This window comes from Melospiza georgiana, chromosome 9 (assembly GCF_028018845.1).
Source record: "Melospiza georgiana isolate bMelGeo1 chromosome 9, bMelGeo1.pri, whole genome shotgun sequence".
Lineage (NCBI taxonomy): Eukaryota > Metazoa > Chordata > Aves > Passeriformes > Passerellidae > Melospiza > Melospiza georgiana.
Genome location: NC_080438.1, coordinates 30,236,923 through 30,256,033, shown reverse-complemented (window position 1 = coordinate 30,256,033; position 19,111 = coordinate 30,236,923). Strand labels below are relative to the sequence as shown.

The 19,111-nt window shown below is 49.3% G+C and overlaps 2 protein-coding genes across 2 annotated transcripts in view; one reads left to right on the top strand and one right to left on the bottom strand.

The window, feature by feature from the left end:
• The window catches only part of JAK1 (Janus kinase 1), a 54,220-nt gene extending 44,524 nt beyond the window's left edge, over positions 1 to 9,696 (top strand). The window contains exons 14-25 of the mRNA XM_058030261.1: positions 620 to 707; positions 1,690 to 1,817; positions 2,053 to 2,188; positions 2,483 to 2,634; positions 3,408 to 3,558; positions 3,853 to 3,947; positions 4,836 to 5,028; positions 5,232 to 5,356; positions 5,769 to 5,941; positions 6,289 to 6,406; positions 6,662 to 6,772; positions 8,618 to 9,696. Of these exons, the coding sequence (XP_057886244.1) occupies positions 620 to 707; positions 1,690 to 1,817; positions 2,053 to 2,188; positions 2,483 to 2,634; positions 3,408 to 3,558; positions 3,853 to 3,947; positions 4,836 to 5,028; positions 5,232 to 5,356; positions 5,769 to 5,941; positions 6,289 to 6,406; positions 6,662 to 6,772; positions 8,618 to 8,719 (1,572 nt within the window). The 3' untranslated portion in view covers positions 8,720 to 9,696. The remainder of the gene's footprint in view (positions 1 to 619; positions 708 to 1,689; positions 1,818 to 2,052; positions 2,189 to 2,482; positions 2,635 to 3,407; positions 3,559 to 3,852; positions 3,948 to 4,835; positions 5,029 to 5,231; positions 5,357 to 5,768; positions 5,942 to 6,288; positions 6,407 to 6,661; positions 6,773 to 8,617) is intronic.
• A 1,524-nt stretch (positions 9,697 to 11,220) lies between these two features.
• The window catches only part of RAVER2 (ribonucleoprotein, PTB binding 2), a 30,636-nt gene continuing 22,745 nt past the window's right edge, over positions 11,221 to 19,111 (bottom strand). Inside the window, 4 exon segments of the mRNA XM_058029729.1 lie at positions 11,221 to 12,566; positions 15,759 to 15,907; positions 16,219 to 16,330; positions 18,231 to 18,439. Of these exon segments, the coding sequence (XP_057885712.1) occupies positions 12,450 to 12,566; positions 15,759 to 15,907; positions 16,219 to 16,330; positions 18,231 to 18,439 (587 nt within the window). The 3' untranslated portion in view covers positions 11,221 to 12,449.

The following is a 19,111-nucleotide window of genomic DNA, read 5'->3' as shown; positions in this document are numbered from 1 at the left end:
AATTACAAGTATAAAGAAACGTCAGAGTAAAATAATATGTGTAATAAAGAAGAAACTAATAGTAATTAGGAATTAATTAGATAATACACATAATTGAAAACACACGTGAAATTAAATAATTATCAAGTATTAAAGCATTGTATGTTATCTTAGAGTCTGTAACAGTTGATAAATTTTAAATTAGAGAATTAGAAAATTATAACAATTTTCTAATTGTTATTTTTCTAAATAACAATTTTCTAAGTTCTCTGTAAAAACAAATTCAGTAATTATTTTAATACAGTTAAATTATTAAGCTAAAGTGCCTTAAGTATTATTTTGATTTAGAAAACAACTAGGTTTGTTTTCAGATACCTGATGAAGATTGAACTAAAGTGTTGCTGTTCTGTGTGTGCCTGACCCAGGGCTGTCTGTGCTGCTGTTCTGTGTGTGTGCCTGACCCAGGGCTGTCTGTGCTGCTGTTCTGTGTGTGTGCCTGACCCAGGGCTGTCTGTGCTGCTGTTCTGTGTGTGTGCTGACCCAGGGCTGTCTGTGCTGCTGTTCCTGCTGCTCAGGGTGGGTTGGGCTCACGGGTGCAGCTCAGGAGCAGCAGCTGGAGGTGTTTCTGCCCTTTCCCCAGGCATTCTTTGAGACAGCCAGCATGATGAGACAGGTGTCCCACAAACACATTGTGCTCCTGCACGGCGTCTGCGTGCGCGACCTGGAGAGTGAGTGATGGACCTGCTGGGGACATGGGGACAGGGATGGCACCTGGGGGGGACACAGGGACAGGGGATGGCACCTACCAGGGACACGGGGACAGGGTTAGCACCTGGAGGGAACAGGGAATGGCACCTGGGAGGGACATGGGGACAGGGAATGGCACCTGGGAGGGACACAGGGACATGGCTGGCAGCTGCTGCCTCAGGAACTTCCCAGGGTGGAGCTGGGACAGCAGAGCAGCTCTAAATAATTCTCCCAATGAATTTCCCTTTCCAGTTCTGTGTTTGAGCCTTCCCTAAGGCTGGAATGCCAGAGGGGCAGGGGCAGTGTGCATACAAAGCACCCCGTGAAATTTGCACAATTAAATTTATTACATTTACTGCAAAGATACATTCATTCGTATGAAATAAATGTTTATTTGTGATATTGATGCATATAAAGCATGTACACATTTATATGTATACATTTTGTTTATACATGTAAAATATAAATATGCACATAAAAAATGTAAATGTATACCATAAATACACCTTTATGTGAGTTCTCTAAGCCAAGGCATTCCTAATGTTGTGGGGTGGGCACCAGAAGGAGAGCAAAGCTTTAGAAAATTAAAAGACAAATTGGTTAATGCCCCAGCCTGAGCTCTTCCAGACTCAGGAAAGGAATTGGAGTTACATGTGGGTGTTAAACAGGGCCATGCTGAAGGAATTTTGGTACCAGAGCACGGGGCAGCCTATTGCTGATTTTTCTGAGCTGTTCTGTGCATTAAAATTCCACCTCTGGAATGCCTGGTTCCAGGTTTAGTGTTCATTTGCCACACAAAGCCCCTCAGCCTTTTAATCTGGACTCTGAGCACTGAAAGAAACCTTGGGCAAGGTGAAATAAAAACATTTTCCAACATTTTCCATTGGGCTGGGAGGTGTGAACACAAATTCCATTACTCCAAACAACTCATTGCAGCACTGACTTTCTGCACCTCCTCTGCAGATATCATGGTGGAAGAGTTTGTTGAATGTGGGCCTCTGGATCTGTTCATGCATAAGAAAAGTGAACTTCTCACAACCCCATGGAAATTCAAAGTGGCCAAACAACTTGCAAGTGCCCTGAGCTACCTGGTAAGAAACACATTGGCAGAGGCACTGGGGCCTAGCTGGGAATACATTTCTCCATCAGGAAAAGTCCTATAATGGGAGCATTCCATCTCCCTGCTCCTCCTTTCCTTCTCTTCCTCCAGTTTCTTCCCTATTCTAATTTTGGATTTCAGCTTGGAGCACTTTAGAGATCCCCTGTGGTGTGGAAATCCTGGAGCTCTCACATCCCTCTCACTGTTCTTTCCCTGCTTTTGTGTAGGAGGACAAAGATTTGGTGCATGGCAATGTGTGCACCAAGAACATCCTGCTGGCCAGAGAGGGCATTGACAGCGAGTATGGGCCCTTCATCAAGCTCAGTGACCCAGGAATCCCCATCACGGTGCTCTCCAGGCAAGGTATGGCCAGGAATGGCATTTCATACAAATACACTGTATTTGTGTGTATCAGGAATCATCTTCCATGGATCTGCACATACTCACTGGCTGTTCAGAGCGTTCATTTCTCTTACAAAATGTTGTGTCCAGTGAGATGAGACAGAAGGGATCTGTTTGTGGATGGCTCCAGGCACGAGCCTGTGAAATCCTTCTGCAAACAGGAATTTGAGAATTAAGAAACAGGACAAGTTCTGCAGCTCCAGTTTATTTCAGACAAGGATAATTCAGTGTTTCTCCCTGTGATTTTCACCCCAGAGCGCGTCGAGCGGATCCCCTGGATTGCTCCTGAGTGTGTTGAAGATTCCAAGAACCTCAGCATTGCTGCAGACAAGTGGAGCTTTGGTACAACCCTGTGGGAAATCTGCTATAATGGAGAAACTCCTCTGAAAGAAAAGACCTTAGCAGAGGTAAAGCTGTTACACAAACTTGGGTCCATCCTCTTGAGCCCTTCAGTTTTCCCCTTGTCCTGTCCCTCCATCCCTTGTCCCCAGTTCCCCTCAGCTCTCCTGAGCCCCTTTAGGGCCTGGCAGGGGCTCTGAGCTCTCCCTGGAGCCTTCTCCTCTCCAGACTGGACAATCCCAGTTCTCCCAGCATTTCTAATCCCTGTGTCCAGTTAGAAGCTGAGTGAGATTTTCCCAAACATCTCTTGTTTCTTTTGGATTGATTCCAGAGGGTCTCCCAGGGGACACTGCTGCTGTTCAGTGCAGTTTAAAGAACTGGGGTCCCTCTTGCTGTGCCCTTCCTGCCTGTGGCCACAGCTCTGCAGGGCTGGGAATGCCCATCCCAGCCTTGTCCCTGGAGCTGGGACCTCCCAGGGTTGAGGAGCACCCAGGGTGTCCTTGGCAAACATTTCCTGGTGCATGAATAACTGGGAAAACCTGGCAGAAAATGATTCCTGAAAGTGAATTCAGCACATTTTGAACACTTCATGGGTTAAGTGGTTGCTCCAGACCCAGCACAAGAGGAATTCTCTGAAGATCCAAGTTCCAGCTGAGCAGGGGGATTTCCTTGGCAATGCCCACACTGAAATAAGGATTTCATGGTCACATCCTCTGATGTAGAATCACAGAACTGCTCAGGTCAGAAAAGACCTCAGAGATCCTGGAGCCCAGCCAGTGCCCAGCTCAGAAGTGGGAGCTGTGGAAGTTAAAACTGCTGGGATGTGTGTTTGCTCCCACAGAAGGAGAGGTTCTACGAGGGGCACTTTGTGCTGGCCACGCCGTCCTGCAAGGAGCTGGCAGACCTGATGAAGCAGTGCATGAACTACGACCCCCACCAGAGACCCTTCTTCAGGGCCATCATGAGGGACATCAACAAACTGGAGGAGCAGAGTAAGGCCTGGGACACTGAGGGAGGGATCGTGGAATCCTGGATGGAGGGACTTTGAGGAGCATCTCCTTCCAACCTTGTGGGAGCTGAGGAGCTGCTCCAGGGTGGGAAGGTCACCCAGAGAAATCTGGGTGTGGAAGCAGATGCAGATCCAGACTGGCATGAGGGATGGAGAGTTGCCTGTCAGAAAGCAGGTGGGATCTAAGGAGGGAAAGGTGGGACAGTGGGAATGGAGCAAGGATGCCTTGGAGTGTCAGACCAGGCAGGAATCTGACCTGGGACGTTTTCCCCCCCAGATCCCGATATTGTCTCGGAGAAGAAACCCGTCACCGAGGTGGATCCCACCCTCTTTGAGAAGAGGTTCTTGAAAAGGATCCGGGATTTGGGGGAGGTAAGAGCAGTGTCACCCCCAGACCACAGCCAGTGCTCCTGGCTGTCCCCACAGCCCCTGCTGTGTCACAGACACCCAGATCAGTGCCTGGCTGTCCCCACAGCCCCTGCTGTGTCCCACACACACCCAAATCAGTGCCTGGCTGTCCCCACAGCCCCTGCTGTGTCACAGACACCCAAATCAGTGCCTGGCTGTCCCCACAGCCCCTGCTGTGTCCCACACACACCCAGATCAGTGCCTGGCTGTCCCCACAGCCCCTGCTGTGTCCCACACACACCCAAATCAGTGCCTGGCTGTCCCCACAGCCCCTGCTGTGTCACACACACCCAAATCAGTGCCTGGCTGTCCCCACAGCCCCTGCTGTGTCACAGACACCCAAATCAGTGCCTGGCTGTCCCCACAGCCGCTGCTGTGTCACAGACACTCAAATCAGTGCCTGGCTGTCCCCACAGCCCCTGCTGTGTCACAGACACCCAAATCAGTGCCTGGCTGTCCCCACAGCCCCTGCTGTGTCACAGACACTCAAATCAGTGCCTGGCTGTCCCCACAGCCCCTGATGTGTCACAGACACTCAAATCAGTGCCTGTCTGTCCCCACAGCCCCTGCTGTGTCCCACACACACCCAAATCAGTGCCTGGCTGTCCCCACAGCCCCTGCTGTGTCACAGACACCCAGATCAGTGCCTGGCTGTCCCCACAGCCCCTGCTGTGTCACACACACCCAAATCAGTGCCTGGCTGTCCCCACAGCCCCTGCTGTGTCACACACACACCCAAATCAGTGCCTGGCTGTCCCCACAGCCCCTGCTGTGTCACACACACCCAGATCAGTGCCTGGGTGTCACTGTCTGAGCGTTGTCCTCAAGGATGCTCCTTTCTCTCCCTCCCAGGGCCACTTTGGCAAGGTGGAGCTGTGCAGGTATGACCCAGAAGGTGACAACACTGGGGAGCAGGTGGCAGTGAAATCCCTGAAGCCAGAGAGTGGAGGGAATCACATCGCTGACCTCAAGAAGGAAATTGAAATCCTGAGGAATCTTTATCATGACAACATTGTCAAATACAAAGGGATTTGCACAGAAGATGGTAATTCTTGCAGAATATTAACAATTATATGGGTTTTCCTTTAGAATTTATAAATGTCCTGCCTGGAGCAGGTTTTCCTGTGCATTGGCTCAGGGATGGATGATGGGAATGAGCTGTGGGAGGTTTAAAATGCTGCTGGTGCTCTGGGCTTGTACCAAAGCTGTTGAGAAGGGTCTGCAAACCAAACATGCTCTGTTTTCTAGGAGGAAGTGGGATTAAACTCATCATGGAATTCCTTCCCTCTGGGAGCCTGAAGGAGTATCTCCCACGGAACAAGAACAAGATCAATCTCAAGCAGCTGCTCAGATATGCAGTTCAGATCTGCAAGGTGAGCTGGGCCTGAGCCTGCAGCTCCATCAGCTGGGTGAGGGGGATGGAGAACATCAGCAACAAACCCATTCTCCTGCTCTGTCCCCAAGGATCAGAATCCTAAAGCAATCTCTCCCACGCATTGGGTGCCAGTGGCACAAGGGTAAGCTGGGGAATGATGAGGAGGTTCCAGGTTCCAAAGTTTACTCTGAAATGTTCACTCTGAAATGTTCCTGTGGGAGGCTATGAGGATCAGGAGGGAGGGCAGCACTTGGAAGTTGCTGGCAAGAGGAAAGGAGCGAGGTGAAGTCTAAAGGGATGGAGATGAGAGTGCAGAGCACAGTCAGGAAGCAGTAACTGGAGAAAAAGGGATTAAAGTACTGGAGGAATAAAGGAGAAGGAAATGAAAGGCTTCTTTTCTCCTCTCTCAGGGCATGGACTACCTGGGCTCCTGTCAGTACGTGCACCGTGACCTGGCAGCGAGGAATGTCCTGGTGGAGAGTGAGAACAGGGTGAAGATTGGGGACTTTGGGCTCACCAAGGCCATCGAGACAGACAAGGAATATTACACTGTCAAGGACGACCGCGACAGCCCCGTGTTCTGGTACGGCCTGGGCACAGGGACCCCTCTGCTCCTGCACTCCCCGGGCTTCTCCTGGTTTTATAAAAGGCCTCTTGTGGTGTAAAGATACACCAGGAGAACAGGAAAAGGCACCTGGTGAACTGTTCACTCACCTCTTGTGCTGTTTATTTCTTCCTGCACTTCACATTTCCCCACTATTTTGGGTTGGGTCTCCTTGCTTTCACCGTGCCTCACTGTGGAACACACCTTATGTATTACTGTTTAATTTATGTGCAAGGCTCACCAACACAGCTGTGTCTGTGGAGCTGCTCAGGCTGTGTGGGCAGGGCTGGGCCCCCGGGTGTGACGCTGTCCCCTCGTGTCCCCAGGTACGCCCCGGAGTGTTTGCTGCAGAGCAAGTTCTACATCGCCTCCGACGTGTGGTCCTTCGGGGTGACGCTCTATGAGCTGCTCACCTACTGCGACTCCGAGTGCAGCCCCATGGCCGTGAGTGCCTGCTGGGACAGAAACTGCTCCCACAGCTGCTTCAATCCCTTCATTTAAAATAATGATTACTGGTTTGGGCAACAAGAGCAACAATCGCAGAATAGCGGGCTCATTTGGGGCGGGAGGGACCTTAACGCTCATCTCCTTCCACCCCTTCCCCGGGGAGGACCTTCCTCCAGGATTGCCCTGGGAAACACCCAGGCTTGTCCTGGCACTGGGGTCAGGCACTCCCAGCTGAGCCCGCTGTCCCCACAGGAATTCCTGAAGATGATCGGCCCCACGCAGGGACAGATGACGGTGGCACGGCTGGTGAGGGTCCTGCAGGATGACAAGAGACTGCCACGGCCACCCACCTGTCCTGAGGAGGTGAGGGAGGGATGGGGATGGAGGGATGGATGGATGGATAGAGGGATGGATGGATGGATGGATGGATGGATGGATGGATGGATGGATGGATGGATGGATGATGGATGGTTGATGGATGATGGATGGATGATGGATGGATGGATGGATGGATGGATGGATGATGGATGGATGATGGATGGATGGATGGATGGATGGATGATGGATGGATGATGGATGGATGGATGGATGGATGATGGATGATGGATGGATGGATGGATGGATGGATGATGGATGGCTGATGGATGGATGGATGATGGATGGATGGGTGGATGGATGGATGGATGGATGGATGGATGGATGGATGATGGATGATGGATGGATGGATGGATGATGGATGATGGATGGATGGATGGATGGATGGATGATGGATGGATGGATGGATGGATGATGGATGATGGATGGATGGATGGATGGATGGATGATGGATGGATGGATGATGGATGGATGGATGGATGGATGGATGATGGATGGATGGATGATGGATGGATGGATGGATGGATGGATGGATGGATGGATGGATGGATGGATGGATGGATGGATGATGGATGGATGATGGATGGTTGATGGATGATGGATGGATGATGGATGGATGGATGGATGGATGGATGGATGGATGGATGGATGATGGATGGATGGATGGATGGATGATGGAGGGATGGATGATGGATGGGTGGATGGATGGATGATGGATGGATGGATGGATGGATGGATGGATGGATGGATGATGGATGGATGATGGATGGATGGATGGATGGATGGATGGATGGATGGTGGATGGATGGATGGATGGATGGATGGATGATGGATGGATGGATGGATGGATGGATGGATGGATGATGGATGGATGGATGGATGGATGGATGGATGGATGGATGATGGATGGATGGATGGATGGATGATGGATGGATGGATGGATGGATGATGGATGATGGATGGATGGATGATGGATGGATGGATGGATGGATGGATGGATGGATGGATGGATGGATGGATGATGGATGGATGGATGATGGATGGATGGATGGATGATGGATGGATGGATGGATGATGGATGGATGGATGATGGATGGATGGATGGATGGATGGATGGATGGATGGATGGATGGATGGATGATGGATGGATGATGGATGGATGGATGGATGGATGATGGATGGATGGATGATGGATGGATGGATGGATGGATGGATGGATGGATGGATGGATGGAGGGATGGATGGATGGATGGATGGATGGATGGATGGATGGATGGATGATGGATGGATGGATGGATGATGGATGGATGGATGGATGGATGGATGGATGGATGGATGGATGATGGATGGATGGATGGATGGATGGATGGATGGATGGATGGAGGGATGGAGGGATGGATGGAGGAAGGAAGGTCTGTCCGTCTGTCCCTGCTGGACACAGGTTCAGCCTCAGAGGGGTGACACTTCCCTGCCCACTCAGGTAGGAGAACCTTCAGGAGTGCTGGGAAAGGCACTGCCAAGGTTTTCAAGCATTGTTTTAAGATGTTTTTGATATTAGCATTCCCAAGTCCATGGTGTCCCTTCAGAGGGAGCAGGGACTTGCTGTCGTACCTGGGTCCATGAAAATTCCTTGGGAATCCCCCTGATTTTGGCAATTCCTGGGGTGCAGCTCCCCAGGTGGAACTGCCCAAAGCCCCTGCTCAGGTCCCTGCTGACCCTGCCCAGCACCTGAGGTGTTTCTGTTCATTCAGGGAGATTTTGCTCCACTGTTTTCACTGGCAAACCCCAAGAAATGTTTGATGCCTTTAAAACTGTCCCTGGTTCTGTTGCCAGGTGGATCAGCTGATGAGGAAGTGCTGGATCTACAAACACGACGAGCGCACCACCTTCCACAACCTGATCCAAGGATTTGAAACAATTATGAGTAAAATGTAAATAATTTTTTTAATCCCGTCAGGACTTTAAATGCCCAGCAACCTCTCTATGCCCAAGGCTCTTACTTTTTTTTTTTTTTTTTAACTCCTGTAATTTGTACTCTGGCTGGGCTGATGTGGTTATAAAGGATTCTTTTGCCAACAGATTGAAGAGTTGGATTAAAAGAATTTAAAAAGTTTGGGCAAAATGAGCTCCAGCTCCCTTTGCTGCTGTTCTTGCAGGGCAGTTTTATCCTGCTCTGATTCTGGCTGTGCCACAATTGGAATTGCCCTGCTGGATGATGTGAGCTGGTAAAATCCACTGCATTTCTCAGCTCCAACCTCAGCCAGTGGCTCTAAAAGGGCTCAATTAATAATTATAAAGTTGGCTGAGAAAATATCCTTCACATGCACTTAAATCCTAGTAACAAACAGAACAACTTTGGCATAAAAATACAGGGGAAGTGAAATTTTCAGCTCTTTATAAACCCAGCAGGCCCCAGTCCTGAGCTCTTACAGGTATTTAAAGAAAAGTGTTCATAAAAACCACCCCAGCAGCGTGCAGGGGTGGGCACTGTTGTGCATTTCAGTGAGAAGCCCAATTTTGGGATAAATAATTTGCTTTTCCTAACTCCACTCCCACATTCTTCCCCTGGAGCCCCCAGCCTGGGTGAACCCCTGGAGGGGTGAATGTGCATCCCTGGAGCTGAGGGAAGGAATTCCTGGAGCTGGGAAGGAACCCAGCCCATGCCCAGAACCTGGAGGGGATTATCCCAAAGGAAAAGGCCTGGGCACCCAGGATTATCCCAAAGGAAAAGCCCTGGGCACCCAGGATTACCCTAAAGGAAAAGGCCTGGGCACCCAGGATTACCCTAAAGGAAAAGGTCTGGGCACCCAGGATTATCCCAGAGGAAAAGGCCTGGGCACCCAGGATTATCCCAAAGGAAAAGCCCTGGGCACCCAGGATTACCCTAAAGGAAAAGGCCTGGGCACCCAGGATTATCCCAAAGGAAAAGGCCTGGGCACCCAGAAAATTACCCTAAAGGAAAAGGCCTGGGCACCCAGAATTACCCTAAAGGAAAAGGCCTGGGCACCCAGGATTATCCCAAAGGAAAATCCCTGGGCACCCAGGATTATCCCAAAGGAAAAGGCCTGGGCACCCAGGATTATCCTAAAGGAAAAGGCCTGGGCACCCAGGATTATCCCAGAGGAAAAGGCCTGGGCACCCAGGATTATCCCAAAGGAAAAGGCCTGGGCACCCAGAATTACCCTAAAGGAAAAGGCCTGGGCACCCAGGATTACCCTAAAGGAAAAGGCCTGGGCACCCAGGATTACCCTAAAGGAAAAGGCCTGGGCACCCAGGATTATCCCAAAGGAAAAGGCCTGGGCACCCAGGATTACCCTAAAGGAAAAGGCCTGGGCACCCAGGATTACCCTAAAGGAAAAGGCCTGGGCACCCAGGATTATCCCAGAGGAAAAGGCCTGGGCACCCAGGATTACCCTAAAGGAAAAAGGCCTGGGCACCCAGGATTATCCCAAAGGAAAAGCCCTGGGCACCCAGGATTATCCTAAAGGAAAAGGCCTGGGCACCCAGGATTATCCTAAAGGAAAAGGCCTGGGCACCCAGAATTATCCCAAAGGAAAAGGCCTGGGCACCCAGAATTACCCTAAAGGAAAAGGCCTGGGCACCCAGGATTACCCTAAAGGAAAAGGCCTGGGCACCCAGGATTACCCTAAAGGAAAAGGCCTGGGCACCCAGGATTATCCCAGAGGAAAAGGCCTGGGCACCCAGGATTACCCTAAAGGAAAAGGCCTGGGCACCCAGGATTACCCTAAAGGAAAAGGTCTGGGCACCCAGGATTATCCCAAAGGAAAAGCCCTGGGCACCCAGGATTACCCTAAAGGAAAAGGCCTGGGCACCCAGGATTATCCTAAAGGAAAAGGCCTGGGCACCCAGGATTATCCTAAAGGAAAAGGCCTGGGCACCCAGGATTATCCCAGAGGAAAAGCCCTGGGCACCCTGGGCTGTCCCAGGCACTGGGAACCCCTCCAATCATTTTTTTAAGGAACATTTTGACTCAGCCCATGAGTGATTTAACTGGAACCTTCTGCTACCATCATGTTTCCTACCACACCTGGAGCTGGAAAATGCTCTGAAGAGATCCTCCAGTTTTGGCAATAACAGAAAGAGGTCTATATATATATATATATATATAAATATATATAAAAATGGTAATTATGAGCTCCAAGGAGGTCAGATTTATTTTTACAGTGTTATTGTTTCTGTATGTCACTTAGGAAGCTGAATTTAATCTGTAAGCACTTTGTTACTCTTTATACAAACAAGTCTAATAAATTTTTTTTCTCCATGTGCCTCCCTTTTTAATTATACATTAAACAGAGGAAAAGTTTTTTAAATTGCATTTCCATAGGTATGGTGTTCTTTTAAAACCTTTTCCTACTTTACCTGATTAAAGGAGTCCTGATTAAAGGGGCTGGTTTCCTGTTTCCTCCCACAAAAAATCCACTTGAAGTAAGTACCAACAATTTATTTTCATTGAAAAGTGTAACAAGTTGAGAAAGTTGCATATACAAACAGTTGAAACAAAATATTACAAGTGAATTTATCAATACATACAGGCAGAATCCCAGAAAAGCTCCTGGCTCCTGTTTGTGGAGCACTTCCAGCAGCTGAGGGAAGAGGGAATTTGCTTGGGATTTTTTTAAGCTTTGAAAATGTGGATCCTGGTCACATCCCAAAGCTTGAAAGGCAAAAGTTTAAGACTTTTAATTTAAAAAAATCAGTATTGAAAAATGGCTTCAGTGTTCTCTAGCAAAGAAAAGGGAGAAGGAGGTGGCTCCTGGCCTCAGTGACCTCGGTCAGATGGATTTGCAGCAGGATTCCAGGGAGCACAGCCTTGGAATGAGGGCTGGCCCTCACCTGCTGCCACTGAGGGCAGAAGGAAGGATTGCTGATCTCCAGCTCCAAGGGCAGAAGAGAACAGCTCGAGGCAGAGCTGGTAAGAAGCTAAAAATACAAAAAGTCTTTAAAAGGAAAATACACTCAAAAGTGGGAAACAACGTGGGGTGGCCCAGGAAGAGCTGTCCCACACCTGTGGGAGGAGGAGGCTGCCTCACACTGGGAATTAATTCCTCCAAGGGAAAGCTGTAAAAACAAAGATTTTCCACTGTCCAAGGAGCAGCTCTCCAGATCCCAGGGGATATTCCAAGGCAGCCCAGGACAGCATCTCCCTTTGGACAGGCATTTATTGAGAACGTCACCGAGGCTCTGGGAATCCATTTGGTATCGCTCCATTCCAGGATTAAGAAGAAATATTAAAAACTGAAAGGCTGTAAATGCAGAGCTCTTAATCCTGGAAAAAGGAAAGTTGGAAAAAACCCCCACATTCTGAGTTAAAAAAATACAAAATAATTACTATCACGACTTCCTCTTTTAACTTCCTCAGGCTGAGGACTGGAGAAAGGATCAGCTTTCTTTCCTCTGGGTTTTTATTGCTTTCAGCTGGAGCTGCCCCAGCTCCCCATGTCCTGTGCTCTGTCCACAGGTGACAAAGCCAGCACTGTCCCCTCCTGTCCAAGCGAGAGCAGCCACCCCCCGTGTCACCTCTGTGCTTGCAGTGGCTGCTCGGGGACACTCACCCCGCTCAGCAGGAGCTGCTGGAGGGGAGCTAAGGCAGCAATACCTGCAGAGGGATCCCAGCTGCCCGGGCAGCCCTGGCTCGGGCCGTGGCTCAGTACACGCGCTTCTTCTTCAGCGAGGACTCGGCGTAGCGAGCGGGGCCCGGCAGCTCCGCGGGGCCGGGCTCGGGGCACGACACCAGGAACGAGGAGCTGCGCTTGGGGGCCACCTGCGGGCGACAACGGCACTGTCACTGCTCACCGGCTGCCATTCTAGGGTTGAACTTAGATGTTCGTTAGTGTCAGAACCCCCAAATCCCTCTGGATGCTCTGGAGGGCTCCAGCCCCTGCCCAGGGAGCTCAGAGACATCAGCACAGAGCCCAAGGACACTGTGCCTTTGATTTAGCCCTTGGAAAAACAATTATGAAGAATTACAAGTCAAGAAAGACTTGTTAAGAGTGGAATGATTAAGTAGAATGATAGTGAAGTTATCACAGGGTGAAAAAGAGATTTTTGGGGTTTTTAAAATGGGGGTTCAAAAGGCAAGAAGAAAAATCTGTGTCCAGCCTTTCTCCTTCTTCTTCTTGGCCTCCATCTCCTGCTGTGATGGTGGCACTTTGGGATTGGTTTAGAGTAGAAGCTCAGTGTCTAACACAGGTGATAGGTATTGGAAAGTAATTGTAAATATTTTACAGGTAGTTTTTAATATAAAAAGATAACATTGCCCTGGGGCAGGCAGAGTGCCTCTGTCTGTGCTGAACAGACCTCGGCTGGACAGGAGAGAAAAACAATTATTTTATAGATAAGGAACAATAAACAACCTTGAGACCGAGAACTGAAGAGCTCTGACTCCTTCTTTGACCACTGGGCTGGGAGAAGAGACTTTCTTAATGCATCTCAGGGTGACTCTGACCATCTGAGATATTAGTTTTTACTGATGTTCTAGTTTTACATTATAGTTTATGTTATAGTTTTTATGTTATAGTTGTGAGTTTTGCAGTACTTTATTTCAATAAACTAAAAATGGAGTTGTTTTTGTTTCTTTATAAGATTTTTTAAGGATTAACTAAGAAATGATACTTAAATTATTTTTAACTTAATAACTAACTACTTGTGGCTTGCAATGTGGACATTTTTATCTATACTATTTATACTATTATTTATACTATTATTTATACTATTTAAACTTATGAAGGACTAGTTATCCTTCTAAAACTTTAGATTTATCCTGTGTTTTTTAATTTGCTTCCCAGGCAATTTTGAGCTGCTCTCCCTACTTCAGAGATCCTATCCCAGTGCAAACCATCTGCAAGTCAGGCAAACCCCCATTTCAATCCAGTGCCAACCTCGTCCTCCTCCTCCTCTCTTCCTACTTTATTGTCTCCAAAACCCCAGCCTGGCTCTGCCCGTGGCTTTTGGGGCACAGAGAGGAGCTGATGCTCAGGCTCTGCAGGGCTCTGGGGCTGGCCCAGGCTGTTCTCCCAGTGCAGGAACTGTGTGGAGCAGGGATGCCGAGGGAAGGCTCCACCCGGGGGCAGCAGCAGGCAGCAGAAGCGGCTGCAGGCGCTGCTCCTCCTCCTCTCACCTGCTTTAAGGGATTGGCTGCAGGAGGCTGCAAGCCCGCCTGGGCTCCCGAGGCTCCACTCAAAAAGGAAGGCACCACCTGCAGGCAGGTGCTGTAGTTTGGGAAAGATCCACCTGCAGGTTCCTGAATCCAGAAAGGGATCCATGAAGTAGAAGGAAAAAAGGTTTAATAATTCTTTTCTTTTTCTGCTATTGTGATGAGCTCTCAGCAGGTAAGGAAATACCTCAGTCACAGGTGCAATTCACAGCAGCTCGGGGGTGCAGCAATTCCTGGAGCAAAATGTGGGCTTTGGATGATGCTTTAATTTGTTTCATTCCTTTCAAAAGTGTCTTTTTTTCTCCTTGCTCACAAAACCCTCAGCTTGGGCAAGAACCAGCCCTTCAATGTGGGAGATTCAGCACTAGGAAATGCCATGAATGGTGTGCTGTTCCTGGTGGGAGTGTTTTAACCCACTGCTGAGCATTCCATGCTTTTGGGTGGTGGGATTTTAGAGAGGAGAGTTTTGGGTGTGACTCTGGGGGTGCTGCCCTGCAGCAGTGCCCATGCAGTGCCCTCTGCAGCCCCTCATTCCTGTGCCAACACACAAAGAAGGTGTCCAAAAGCTGATGGCAGCAACAGCCAGTGGAGACAGCAAGAAAATGAAATTATTTCTCACCTCAGAGGCTTCATTTTCCAAGCCATCCACCCTGGCCTGGGTAGAGTGATGTGCCTGAGCATAATGCTGGTACCACTGCTGGACAGCCTCCTAGAGAGGAGCAGAAACCCTCTCCCATGCCTGCCTACAATCCTTACAGCCCAGAGCTGTGCCAGAAGCACCAAAACACCTTCAGCACCAGTGGTGAAGCTCAGATCAAACAGTTAAAATTATGGTAAGTGCTTAAAACACACAGGAGGCACCTCTGGCCTGGCAGAGAGGCAGGGACAACAATTCCTGTTATGGGAACACCTCCAGGGATGTGCAATCAGCTCCTCTGTGCACCCCCACCCTGCCAGGAACAATTCCCAATTCCCATTATCCCATCCATCCCTGCCCTCTGGCAGTGGGAGCCATTCCCTGTGTCCTGTCCCTCCATCCTTGTCCCCGTCCCTCTCAGCTCTCCTGGAGCCCCTTTAGCAGCAGATCTGATCCAAGGCTGTGTGGCCCCTGGCAAAGCCCTGTGCAGTGACCCTGTCCCCCACCCTGTGGCCAGGCTGCTCTCTCTATTTCAGAGATCCCCACCCCAAACCCTTGCTGCCAGGAGTGTGGGCTCTCAGCTGTCCCTGCCAGCAGCCCAGGACAGTGTGTGTGTCCCTGGGGAGAGGCAGCTCTCAGCTCTGACCACAGCCACAGTTTCACAGACTCAGGATGGTTAATGCAAATCTGGGGGTGTTCTCTGCCAGTGTCCTGTGGAACTGGCTCTGAGCACTGAGCACTCTGCAGGGCCTGCAGCTCCTGGCCAGGCTCTGATCTGCACATGGGGAGCACATCCTGTGCCTCAGAGCAGCTGGCAAACATCCCCAAGTGTGCAGCAACTGCAGCTCCCTGCCTGGGATCCAGCCAAAGTTCAGGACTTAAAAACTTCTGGGGAAGACAAAGAGAAAAACCCCTGGTTTTGAAGGGAGACAAAAGCCAAGGCAGAGTGCTGAGAAGTCATTTCTAGTGAGTGTCCACAGTTCAGGCTCTCAGGAAACGATTTTTTCAAGGGTTGTGCTTTCAGCAGGGAATGTTCTTTGTGCTAAATCTGCTCTGGACACTGAAATGATCAGATAAAGTGTCAGTGCAGAGGCTCAGGAAGAACACTCAGAGAAAACAAGGAGCAGCTCTGGGAGAACCCTGAGCTGTGGGATTGTTCCTACCTGTGGGTACTCCCCAGGCTGCTGGGAATAACTGAAATAGTTTTCCATTGCATGTTGTGGTGCAGTTCCCTGAGACACAGCAGCATCCACGACACTGTTTGCAAGGCTGGTCTGCTGTGGAGGACTGGAGGCTTTGCTGGCAATTGCTGCTGGGAACACAAAAACAGAGCTTGGATCAACACCTGGCTTGTAACAAACACTAATTAGGCTCTATTCCAGGATTAAAACTGAGATTTGTGCCCCAAATTATCAGTGCTACTAATAACTGAAAGGCTTCTAGAAGTCTGTGAGCCTCTGCAAATGCACCATCAGGATAAGTGACTTTCAGTTTTGAGAGATACTACAAGATTCCCTTGAGGATAAATGCTGTGGGCACTGGATTTACCAGGCAAACAGGAGAAATGTTTGCCATGCTCTGGCTGTGGAAATTTGCAATGAAATCCATGGAATGTTTGCTTACCTGGCAGACAGATGCCAGGCAAAACACTTGCCAAATTCAAGTAGGGGTTGGTGCTCAGGCGGATTTCTTTTGGGGGCTCCCCAAGCAGAGAAGTCTGTTTCTTCAAGGGAGTCTGAAAAATGGACAGTTTGCATTAAATTCGTATAAAACTGGTCAGAAATAAAGTTCAGTGGCCTAGCAGGGTCTTGGGAAAAGCATAGTCCTATGAAAAAAACCCTTTTGAAATAAAATGAAACTTTTGAAGTCAATCCTTCAAAAGTTCCATTTTATTTCAGCAATCTGGACACATTGCCTACACTTTTTTCTTCCAAATAGTTTTTGTAGGAATGTTTCTCTTCAGACTGCAAGTTCCTAAAGGATGTTACAAAACAAACAAACAAAAGAAAACCTTTTATATGCAAGTGAAGGAATAATAATCACTCGAGCAATTCCAGATGCAGGGAGTGAACATTAAGTACAAGGCCAAGACAAAATCAACTCTTTTCACTTGGAGACACAAGGAAATAAAGGCCAAATGTCAGGACAATCATGAATTAAGCCCATGTTTCCCCAAAATGTTGAAGTCACATTAAAATTATTATTTATTATTTTATAAGAAAATAACATATACTCTATATTATTGTTGTTCTAAATCATTTTAGATTTATATATTAAAAAGGTAAATTTTCTTAAGGGCAGAAAAAAATCTGAAAGAATGAGACCACTTAAATCCCATTCCATCATCGTCTCACGCTTCACCTTCGAGGGAATAAATAATATTTTTAAAACTGGTAATTGAAAGTGGAAAATTTATATACAAACACACAAGCACCTGGAAACCCCACAGGCCCCCAACCACCAGAACTGCTCCTGGTGAATCACAAAATTCGAGCCCAAGTTCAATGTTTGCCCTTTAGAGGAGACAGTGCCCTGAGATAAATGTTCAATTCCATGACCCAGCCCTGTGAGGCAGACACATGGAGAGAGCCCTGCAGCACTGAGGAGCTGCTTTGTTCCTTCAGCTGGACCACCAAGGAGAGACAGCATTGTTCTGTCCCCATCAACACCAGTGCTGAGAGCTCCACGTGTCCCCAGGATGCTCCTGGGAGCAAGGGAATTGAACAGGGGCGACACAGGAGGGGTTAAAATAAAGGGAACTGTACAGGGGGGACACAGGAGGGGTTAAAATAAAGGGAATTGAACAGGGGGGGACACAGGAGGGGTTAAAATGAAGGGAATTGTACAGGGGGACACAGGAGGCTTAAAGGAAAGGAGGAGGAAGGAGAAGGAAGGGGGAGAGGAGAGAAGGAGGGAAAGGAAGAGAGGAAGGAAGTGGCAGAAGGATGAAGAGGAAGGAAAGGAAAGGAAAAGGAAAGGAAAGGAAAGGAAAGGAAAGGAAAGGAAAGGAAAGGAAAGGAAAGGAAAGGAAAGGAAAGGAAGGAAAAGGAAAAGGAAAGGAAAGGAAAAAGGAAAGGAAAGGAAAGGAAAGGAAAGGAAAAGGAAAGGAAAGGAAAGGAAAGGAAAGGAAAGGAAAGGAAAGGAAAGGAAAGGAAAGGAAAGGAAAGGAAAGGAAGAGATAAGGAAAGAGGAGAGGATGGGAGAGGAAGAGAAGAAGACGGGAGAGGGAAGGAGAGGGAAGGGAAGGAGAGGGAAGGGGAGGAGAGGAGAGGAGAGGAGAGGAGAGGAGAGGAGAGGAGAGGAGAGGAGAGGAGAGGAGAGGAGAGGAGAGGAGAGGAGAGGAGAGGAGAGGAGAGGAGAGGAGAGGAGAGGAGAGGAGAGGAGAGGAGAGGAGAGGAGAGGAGAGGAGAGGAGAGGAGAGGAGAGGAGAGGAGAGGAGAGGAGAGGAGAGGAGAGGAGAGGAGAGGAGAGGAGAGGAGAGGAGAGGAGAGGAGAGGAGAGGAGAGGAGGAGAGGAGAGGAGAGGAGAGGAGCTGTGAGAGAGGAGAGGAGAGGAGAGGAGAGGAGAGGGAGGAGAGGAGAGGAGAGAGGAGAGGAGAGGAAAGAGAAGCAGTGTCGTGTGCAGCACGCCCTTACCGCGATGCCGGGCTCGCAGCCCTTGCCCTGCCCCGCAGCCTTGGCGGCCGTGGCAGCGCCCCGGGCAGGCCGGGCAGGGCCGCAGCGAAGGGCGGAGCTGGCTCGGCTTTGTCCGCGGCGGCGGCGTTGGGCCCCGGGCAGGGCCTGTCCGACCATGTGCTGGTTTGGGAAGAATGGCAGCATGCCCATCCCCGCTGCTGCTGCTGCTGCTGGAATGGGAGCGGGGTTAGATGCTGCAGGCAGCCATAAATGGAGAAACTTTGCTGTTACGTGGGATTTATTACACAGGGTTTGTTGTGGGGTTAACGAGGGTGGAGGAGAACAATTCCAGATCTACTGCACTGCTTTTTGTTCCTTCCCATCCCACAGGCAAACAGCTCCATTTCAAGCTGATTCAATAAAACTCTGACTTTTCCTAAACATTCCCTGTGATAACTTTCTTAGTGCTTCATGGCATTTTCAAGAAAAACTGGAACATCCTGGAGGATGCTGGATGGGAGCACAGGGGAAACCCCACCTCAGCTGGCTTTGGGAAGAATTTCTTTCACTGAAAACTGGAAATGTTCTCCAAAATGACAACCTGGGTATTTGGAGGAGCTTTCTGCCCTCCCTGGATGCCTTTTCCCTGCTCCTGGTCACTGCCATGGCTCAGAGCAAGGCCAGGATTGCAGAGCACAGGGAGCAGTGGAAGAAACAAGAGCAGAAAATCCTGCAATGGTTTGGGCTGGAAGCGACCTTAAGGATCATCCATTGCCATGGCAGGGACACCTCCCACTGTCCCAGGGTGTCCAACCTGGCCTGGGACACTGCAGGGATCCAGGGGCAGCCACAGCTGCTCTGGGAATTCTATTCCTCCCTCTCAATCACAAATTCCTTCCCAA